The sequence below is a fragment of the Elephantulus edwardii genome, unplaced genomic scaffold (genome assembly GCF_000299155.1).
Source record: "Elephantulus edwardii isolate Elephantulus edwardi_28Jun2011 unplaced genomic scaffold, EleEdw1.0 scaffold00059, whole genome shotgun sequence".
Lineage (NCBI taxonomy): Eukaryota > Metazoa > Chordata > Mammalia > Macroscelidea > Macroscelididae > Elephantulus > Elephantulus edwardii.
In genome coordinates this window covers 7816711-7826650 of record NW_006399809.1, presented here as the reverse complement: position 1 = coordinate 7826650, position 9940 = coordinate 7816711, and the positions used below count along the sequence as shown (strand labels likewise).

Sequence of the window (9940 nt, the reverse complement as noted above, 5' to 3'; positions counted from 1 at the left end):
TTTCAGGTCCTTCTCAGTAGTAAGAGTTTAATTGTGCATTATTTTCTTTCTCCAGGGAATCAGTGATATAGTCAAAGGGTAGCAAAGTTGCCACCTTTGTAGAACAAAAGGATCCATGAAATTGTTTATAACAGAATTGCATAAATTATAACTGTTTTGTAGTTATAACTGGTTTTGCTGTTGTTGTTGTATACTATTGATTCATAACTGACCCACAGAACTGCCCTTTCAGCAGGTTTTGAGACACAGTACAACTCATGGGAGTTACTGCTCACTTTTCTCCCGCAGTGGTGGATTCGAGTCATGCATCTTTGGGTTAGCAGCACAATCAATAAGACACTGGAGCTCCCTAGTATAAGAGATTTCTACCTTAAAAAATGGACACAAAAGATTGTTAATCCAACTACTTTATAACTTTATTTTGAATCAAAATTAATCCAACCACTTATAACTAATTAAACCTGGCATCTTGCTGAAGAGAATGAACATTATGAAGATAGTGTGGGGATGCAGTGCACGGTGATTAGTAATACCACTGAGGGAGTTAATTTTCTGGTTGCCCTACTTCCGGTCTTCTTTAACTCCTTCAGGAAGCTAATAAGTTGAGGAAAGTTTCTCTCTCTCTCTCTCTCTCTCTCTTTTTTAAACTTTATTTGATGGTGAGGTAAATCTTTAAGTGGGGAGAAACAGCTACAAAAAACTTAAGGTAATCTTTCAACTGAAGATCTTGCCTTCCCATTCTCTCGCCACCCAGCATTAATTTTGCTGTAGTGTGATGACGTGTTTCTTTTAAGCAAAATTAATAGGCTTTGAAGCTTGAGACACAAAAGATTGACTTCCAGCCGAAGTGGGTCAGTGATGTGCACAGAGAGAGATGAGGTGTATCTCAAATTTCTTAGACGAGAAACACAAAGCAGGTAATCATGTGAGTGTTAATCAAACCAATTCACTAGAGTTAGTTAGGTGAAAAGTAAATCTTAATAAATAGGACTGAAATTCCACTATCTATATCCTTATGAGTCATAAACCATAGAGTTGGAAGTCCAGGACTCAAACTCCAACATTTACAGTTAGCTGAAACTCACGGTATACTCATGGTTAGGATGAGGGGGAAGATAGGTTCCTCCAGTTATAAAGGGGAATCAGAAAACCACCCCAGCTTCCCCACCCACCCAACTGGCTTAGTGGGAGAAAAGAGAAAGCTAATTCTTTGTGAACAAAAAGTGAAATATGCAGGTCCCAGGATGATCTAAGTCTGAGTTTTCAACTGTACATGTGAAGTAGGAAGTCTGAATTGAGAAATTAACATAAAGCTGATCTAATTCTCTGCATTCTGATCAAGTGCATGTCCCTGGTCCTGCCACAGCAGTTCTAGCCAGGTTCATCGCTGCTGCTGAGGAATGCGGTCAAAATTAGAAATGGTAAAAAGATGGGCATCTCCATGAAGGAGGCAGCAGACCCATTTGTTAAAATGGGAGCAGTAATGATCACAGGATTTAGAAAAAATAGAGGAATAAAAAAAAAGATGTTGAATAGAGTAATATCAGAAAAGTGAAAATAGTTACATCAAAGAAAAGATTTTTAAATATAAATTGTACAAATAACATAATCAAGGAATTTCAAACTTTCAAGACATGAAAAACAAAAATGATAGCACAGAAGAATAGACCTCAAATTAGTGAAGATAAAGAAGGAGTGGTAACTAAATGTGATACAGTATCCTGAATTGGGACCAGAATCAGAAAAAAATGTTAATGGGAAAACAAAAGATTTGCATGACGTCTGTAGAACAGTTCAGCATTTTGTCAGTGCTAATTTTCTGGTTTTAATCAATCACTCTACTACCTTACTTGAGAGATGAGAAATTTTGGGAGAACTAGATTAAAGTCAACATACATTTTTTAAAAATCTAATGTTTAAAAAGTACTGTTAACATTGTTTCTAAATTATAAAAGTAATATAAACTCTATGGCTCAAGGTATAAAGGGGGTCGATGTAAAGGTGAAATTGAGGAGATATGGCAGGATGCCAGCCCTCAGCTCTAATTTAAAAAATATACGGTCATCCTTTTAAAAACTACTCTCCAAGAACCAATTCAAAGCAGATGAGCAATCTAGTCAGATACTCCCTTAAACCCTGAGGCTGAGGGAGGTTATGGTTTTAAAAGGGGAAATGAAGAGGAAGTTTGTATGGTGGACTAGAGGAGGTGGGAATCCCAGAAAACTTGATCATGCCAATGAGAAACCTATACTTGGACCAAGAGGCAGTGGTCAGAACAGGGCAAGGAAACACTGCCTTGTTCAAAATTGGGAAGGGCATAAGCCAGGGATGTGTCCTGTGTCCATACCTTCTCAATCTGTATGCAGAACAGATTATCCGGGAGGCTGGGCTCTATGAGGAGAAATGCGGCATCAGGATTGGTGGAAGATCTATCAACAATCTGCGCTCGATGACACAACCCTGCTTGCTGAAACTGAGGAGGACGTGAAGCGCTTGCTGCAGAGGATCATGAACTGCAGCCCCCAATATGGATTGAGGCTCAATGTCAAGAAGACAAAGATCCTCACCACTGGACCAACTGGCAGCATCAGGATGGATGGTGAAGAGATTGAGATTGTTCATAGCTTTAGTTTGCTTGGCTCCACAATCAATACTCTTGGCATCAGTAGCCAGGAAATGAAAAGACATATTGACATAGGAAAGTCTGCTGTTAGGGACTCTTCAAAGTACTGAAGAGCAATGGTCTGGAGACTAAGGTGTGTCTGATAGAGGCCATGGTCTTCGCAATCACTTGTTATGCATCAGAGAGTTGGACAAGGACTAAGGAGGATAGAAGGAGAATTGATGCCTTTGAGCTGTGGTGCTGGAGAAGAGTATTGAGGGTACCATGCACTGCTAGGAAAACAAACAGATTCATCCTGGAAAAGGTTAAACCGGGAGGCTCCTTGGAGGCAAGGATTCTGAGGCTCCGTCTAACATACTTTGTACATTAAGTAGAGACAGGTCCTTGGAGAGGGACATCATGCTTGGGAGGATGGAGGCACAGCGCAGGAGGGGAAGGCCCTCTTTGCGGTGGATTGATTCAGTGACTGGGGTAATTGAGATGGGTGTGTCAGAGACGGTGCGATTGGCACAGGACAGAGCAGAGTTTAGGACTGTTGTACCTAGGGTAGCTATGCGCAAGCAGCTCGACGGCACGTAACAACAACAACAACAACAGCATGCATGGGAAAGAGTGGGCCCGTTTTAGGACCACTTGCTTTATACCTCTTCCCACGTGGACCTCCTGGCTAGTCTGTGGGGTCCTCGAGCTCCTCCCACAAGTGAGGGGTGAGACGGGAGTTGGAGTGGGAGGGGTCTCGAGGGCTTGGCAGTTCACTGTGTGGGAAACGTTGACTCCTCCTCAGTCTCCCGGGCTCTTCCTTCCTCAGGCTCCTCTTTTATCTGGTCCAGTCCTAGGGGAAAGTCCCACCACCCATGTTACTGGACCCTGGCCATCCGAGGTATGTACCCTTTGGGAGTTCACCTCAAATGCGGCCAGAGAAGAGGTTTGTAGTTCCTGTTCTTTAACTGTCCCCAGGTAACTGAGAAGAGGCCCTGTTTCACGTGAAGTTTATTGGAGAATCCAGTGCCATTTTACTACATTCAGTCCAATATAGTTATGCATGTTCACCCCTCCCTCATGTCAGGAAATAGGAAATGCTGGCTTCTCCGGCTTATTAACATTGAAATGTTTATGTTATTCTCTAGAACATATCTTGCTTTAAAAATGAAATATCGTGGGGAGCTCTGGTGGCCTAGTGGCAAGAAGCTGCACTGCAATCCCAGAGGCACACGGTTCGAATCCACCAGATGCTCTGCCGGGGAAGGAGGGACAGTCTCCTCCTGTACCAGTCAGATCTGATTTGACGGTACACACACACAAAAATAATAAATTTTTAAAAAAATGAAATATTGTATGAGTGAGAAGATCTTAAGAAAGACTGAAGAAAAATCTATAAGCATTTTCATAAACAAAATGTTAGTAAAATATAGAGAATACTTCATGAATCAACAAAACCATTTAGAAAACAACAACGCACCGTCAGCTAATGATATTCATATTTTACTTCAGGCTTTTAGAGAAACAACATAGACTGATAACCTTGCCAAGCACAGTTCCCACCATGCAACTGTCCACGTATCTTGAGGCACTTTTCTCCGAGGAGGTTAAAGGGCATCATGTAATGGTTTGTGAAGGGAAATGTCTTTGGTATGTTTAAATTTTGTTTGAATGCAAAAATGGAAGTACATGATTTACATTTAGTGTGATATGTTTTCGACTTTCCTTTTTCATAGAACAGATAAATGGCAAGCAAAAAGAGAGGAGAAATCCAGTTACAGGTAGGGATGGCACATCAACTATTATTTACTTAGTGCACTAGTATGTGAAGAGCTTTGACCATGCCTCCCCTTTTGCAGACCATCATTAATAGTCAAACCTTGTGGGATGAGATGTTGCTGAACAAAGGCTTGACAGGTATAGAGCATCCCTGTGTCACACCATGAAGAGCCCAGCGAGGGTGAGGGTCATTCCACGCTCTGTAAGCCTACTACTTACTTCTTCGCCCTCCTCTGCCCCAGAGTTGGAATAAACTGCTATTGTATGTTCCTTATTCTTTCACAAAATATTATCATCTTCTAGTGATTGACGTCTACCAAGCTTGGTGTGGTCCTTGCAAAGCAATGCAAAGTTTATTTAGAAAATTGAAAAACGAGCTGAACGAAGATGAAATTCTGCATTTTGCTGTTGTAAGGATTCAATTTCTGTTAAACTTGTTATTCTAAATGTCTTATTCGAGAAGTTTCTATATAACATTCTAAGTATTGATTTAAGCAAATTTGGAAATGGACAGTGTTTACCTGGCATTTTACTATGACTGTGAATGTTAGAAAAAAAATGGGTATTTGTCTGATGATCTATGCTAGTGTAGTCCATAGGGAGTTGTACTGCTAACCCAAAGGATGTGCACTTACTATTGGCAGCTCCTTAGGAGAAAGAGAAGCAATCTCTTCTCATGTAGTTATAGTCTCTGAAAACCCACTGGAAGGTTCAGCCAGGAGACAGCCAAGAGCACTGAGTGAGTGTGTTTGAATCTATTGATCTGGTTCCTTTTACCTCATCACAATTCAGTTTTTTCTTGTAGTAAGGGCTGTTTATACGGTTTACTGGAGAGTCAATTATGGTCATTTCCAACTCGGTGGTACATAACAACATAACAATACTATAATGAGAAGCCTGGTGGCTCAGTGGTTAAGGTTAATTATTCAAATCCACCAATTCAGTTGATCTGCAGGGATATGGCAGTCTACTTCTATAAAGATTACAGCTTTGAAAAACCCTATAGGGCAATCTGTCAGGTCACTCCCTGTAGTCCCTGAAAAGACTCTATGGCTGTGGAATATGCTGATTACTAAATGTCACTGTGTCAGACTCAGGACATTTATCTAGTTACCAATTTTTCTTTTCTTTTTTTATTTTTTAGTAGTAGTAAGGATTTTTCCTCTTACTTGGATATGCCACTTAGATATGAGAAGGTGTTGAAATTATTGCAGCCAAATTAATTTGACTGCACTGTACTGTACTGGTTATTGTATTTGTGTTGTTGTTGTTGTTAGGCGCTGTGGAGTCAACTTCCACTCATTGGTCACCTGTGAACAACAGATGAGAACACAAACCCTTCCCTTGACCTGCACCATCCTCACAATGCTCTCTGCCATTCTTGAGTCCCTTGTTGGAGTCACTGTGTCAATCTATCTCATTGAGGGTCTTTCTCTATTCTTCTGGCCTTTCTTAGCAAGATGGCTTTTTTCAGGGATTGCCCCTCCCCCCAGTAGAAATCTGATAAGATTATTTAATTTATTTACATAAAATTACCAGCTGATTCAAGCTTTGTTGTCTATACAGTAGCCACTAACCATATGCTGCTATTGAATATTTTTTAATTTTTTTAAGTGTATGAAATTATTTTTATAGGTTTTAGTATAATTACTCATATACATTGTGTTTCACTATGTATATTTTGTTTTATAGTCATTTATATACATTCTTATATAATGATTTTTTTACATTTTTTAATGAGCAAGTATACCGGAAAGCAGGATAGGGTGGGCTTACAGATGTGGGACATGTGGCTTGAATAGGAGAACCTCAGCCTCATGCAGACTACTCCCAGTAAAGTTGAGCTGAATCAACTCCCTGAATGGCTCCCAGAGTGATTCATCTCTGTCATGCTTACCTCCATAAGGGTGTTGCTGTTCTTTGCTGGCAAATGGATATCAACAGTTACTCTTATTTTTACTATAATGATCTTACTCAGTATTTGTCCTTATAAGAGTGTGTTAGTTCACTCAGCATAGTGCTCTCCATCCTCTACCAAGTTACATAGTATTTTTTTAAAATTGAGTATTTTAAAATATGTTGAATGAAACTGAGAATTTGAATTTTTAAACTTAAAAATGAATGCTTGGTTCAGCTACTGGAAAACTTTTAAAATAAGTTGAGACAATGTGGGTACATACATGAATCATTCTTTTCAAATGTAAGCTTTGTATAATTGAGTTCAACATTTAAGGGAGCTCTGGTGGCCTAGTGATAAAAAGCTATGCTGCAGCCCTAAAGGCACATGATTCAAATCCATCTCCTGCTCAATGGAAGAAGGCTGAGCAGTCTCTTCTTGTGAGATTTACTACCTCCAAAAAAAAAAACCGCTGGAAAAACCATTGGTTGTGATTTTATGGCACACAACAACAATTGAACAGAAAGTATTTCTGTTTCAAATTTAGCATCTGAATTGAGCTATTTTAAAATCTAAGATGTGTACTGAGTAATTTGAAGATTTGATACTAAAACAACACAGAATGTGAAGTTTTTTCCATTAATTAGATGTTGAAATGATAATGTGTGTGTGTCTTAAAATGTAATTTCTTTTCCCACCTTAAAAATGAGGCTATTAGAGAGTTTAAAGATATGTTGTTCTTATGTGCCATAGAGTCACTTGTGATGACTCACAGGGACTCTATGTACAAAAGCCTTGAACTTTGCTCTATCTCGAACCAACTTCTTTGTCTCTGACACACCTATCGCATTATCTTATCGGAGTCACTGAGTCAAATCATCTTTCAAGGTCTTTTTCTCTTGTGCTGTTCCTCCATCCTTCTAAGCATGATGTCCATCTCCAAGAACTGATCCCTCCTTGCAACATGCCCAGAGTATATCAGACAGAGCTTTGGAATCCTTGCCTCCAAGGAGCAGACTGATTTTATCCTCTCTAGGACAAATCCATTTGTTCTCCTAGCAGTCCATAATATATCCAATACTCTTCTCCAGCACCACAACTCAAAGGCATAAATTCCCTTTAATTAATTAATTAATTAATTAATTAATTAATTAATTAATTCTTAGTCATTGCCCAGCCCTGTGATCCATAGCAAGTAATTGCAAAGACTACGGCCTGAAGCAGGTGCACCTTAATCTCCAGACTGATATTGTTGCTCTTCAGTACTCTGGAGAGGTCTCTGACATCAAATTTTCCCAATGCAATTAATCTTTTGATTTTCAGTCTATTTATACCAAGAGTGTTGATTGTGGAGTCAAGCAAACTAAAGCTGTTAAAAATCTCAATCTCTTCATCTGTCATGATCCTGTCAATCAGCCCAGTAGTAAGGATCTTTGTTTTCTTGATGTTGAGCTTCAATCCATATTGAAGGCTGCAGTTCTTGACCTTCTGCAGCAAATGCCTCAGATTCTCCTCAGTTTTTGCAAGAAAGCTTGTGTCATCCGCATAATGCAGATTGTTGATTAGTCTTCCTTCAATCTTGATTCTTCCTTACAGAATCCAGCTTCCCGAATGATCTCTTCCACATATAGCTTAAAAGGTGTGGAGGTAAGATGTGTCCCTAGTGTACACCTTTTCTGATGTGGACTATGCAGTGTTTTCTTGCACTATTCTGATGACTACCTCCTGGTCCAAGTATAGGTTTCACATAAACACAATCAAGTATTGTATTGTGTATGAATATTATCCTGTCACTCACAACATTTTTTTTTATTTGCACTGTTTATTACATCTCTAGAAAAAGAATCCCAGGATTTTTCCTCCTGTGTGTTTTCGTCTTGCTTCCTTGTGGTCCATGATGCCAGCTGAGGTTGTCAATACAATGAAACCAAACTGACGGGACGGGAGCAGATTATTCTGCCACTTTTCTAGATCTTTGAGCTGCACATCAAATCTGGGGCTGATAACGCCACACTTGTTTAACCTGCCTGTGAGGTTGACAACAATTTTCCCCGCTCTGTGATCATCAATGATTTCAAATTCGCCAATGTAGCCATGCTTCATCATCACGGTCAGGAACCGCACGATGACTTTGGAGCACGGCCTGATGAGAACCTGGCGCTTGCCTCTCTTCTCGGCATTGTTGATGCTCTTGAGAGCGTCGGCCAGGACGTTCATGCGCACCATTGTGGCAGCACGGAAAGATGGCGGAAAGGGAAAGGGAGGGGCGAGCGCACTCACAACATTGTATTTCAAGATGCATCTAGAAATGACTTTTTAGCTATGAAAGCAATGCCACTTTTTCTCACCTTTTTCATCTCTGGCATATTGAATCATATGATTACCTGATTCAAAATACCCCATACTGGTCAATCTTATTTTGCCAATACCTAGTATATCAATATTTATGTGCTCCATTTCTTTCTTGGCAATGTCCCATTTTCCTACATAGTCATGCTTCTCACATTTCACATTTCAATCACTAGTGTCTGCTTAGAACTATTCCTCCTCCTTCGTGCTTCCATATTTGAGGGCTCAGCTTCAATTGTCATATCTGCTAGTCTACATGTGCTCTATTGTACACAGGGTTCTATATATTGCTAACATTGTATTCCTATTGGACAATAACACCTCCAAACTAACTCAATCCAAAACACAGACTCAGACAACTGCTCCTTATTCCCTAAGTGCATTTAGTTTCTGAAGCAGCTATGAAACCCTACTCCTCCTGTAAACTGGCCTTCTGGGACCCCTTCAACCTGAATCTTGGGACAAAGTTTGCTTTTGGATCTTTACTGTGTTTGTCCACATCATTCCTACACATACATTTTTTTACAACTTCTTTTCATAAATTTGAAGTTGAGAATAAATAACTCAGTCCCTCAAACTCTCCTCTTACCACTTTCTGTTCAAGAGAGAACAAATTAAGCAGATAGACACCGTAGTCAAACTTTTGTCATCACTAGAGAGCTTGAAGTCATCTTAATCCAAACGTAGTACTTTTCTGGTGATTTAAATCTGCCAGCTCCATGAAAGAATGATGGATCTCTTCTTGTGCGATTTACAGCCTGTGGAAAATCTGCTGGAAGATTAGGGAGGAATCTGTTCTGACTGGAAGGCTATGAGTTTGAGTCTTCTGACTCTAGAGAGCCAGAGTCACTTGAAAAAAATCTGGGGCATAGTTCTAGACTGATCACAGGTGGGAAGGAAAGATCAATTGGCAGAGTATATGATATAAAATGTAGATAGCAGTAAAAGCGGGTATGAAAAACTGGTTAAAAGACCATACCAGAAGTCATAAATAATAGCTGTTGGTGCATCATAGAGAATCTAGTGTCAAAAATATTCTCATGAATCCTGAGAAGTTGATGTTAAGGAATGTTGCCTGGAAATAGTAAGATTAAGTTCACAGGCTAAGAATAGTGGGAAGATTCTGGTATCTATTAGTTATTGTTGTTGATTGCTTTTAAGTCAAGCACAACTCATAGCAACCCTATGAACAAAAGGCCTGAAGCCTCTCTACAACTATTGACATTTATCAAAGTTTATAGAGTTTCTGGATGCATGTTATTTAGGAAGTGGATGTCACTTTCAAATCTGTCATAGTATGTTATTGTTCTTAC

At 39.6% G+C, this 9940-nt stretch overlaps 2 protein-coding genes across 2 annotated transcripts in view; one reads left to right on the top strand and one right to left on the bottom strand.

The window, feature by feature from the left end:
• Positions 1-4347: 4347 nt before the first annotated feature.
• Positions 4348-9940, top strand: part of NME8 (NME/NM23 family member 8) — a 95239-nt gene continuing 89646 nt past the window's right edge. The window contains exons 1-3 of the mRNA XM_006887623.1: positions 4348-4383; positions 4462-4519; positions 4685-4791. Coding sequence (XP_006887685.1) covers positions 4348-4383; positions 4462-4519; positions 4685-4791 — 201 coding nt within the window. The remainder of the gene's footprint in view (positions 4384-4461; positions 4520-4684; positions 4792-9940) is intronic.
• Positions 8112-8507, bottom strand: LOC102876854 (40S ribosomal protein S15a-like). Its single transcript, XM_006887587.1, has one exon. The coding sequence runs from the start codon at positions 8502-8504 to the stop codon at positions 8112-8114; it is 393 nt and encodes a 130-aa protein (XP_006887649.1). The 5' UTR covers positions 8505-8507.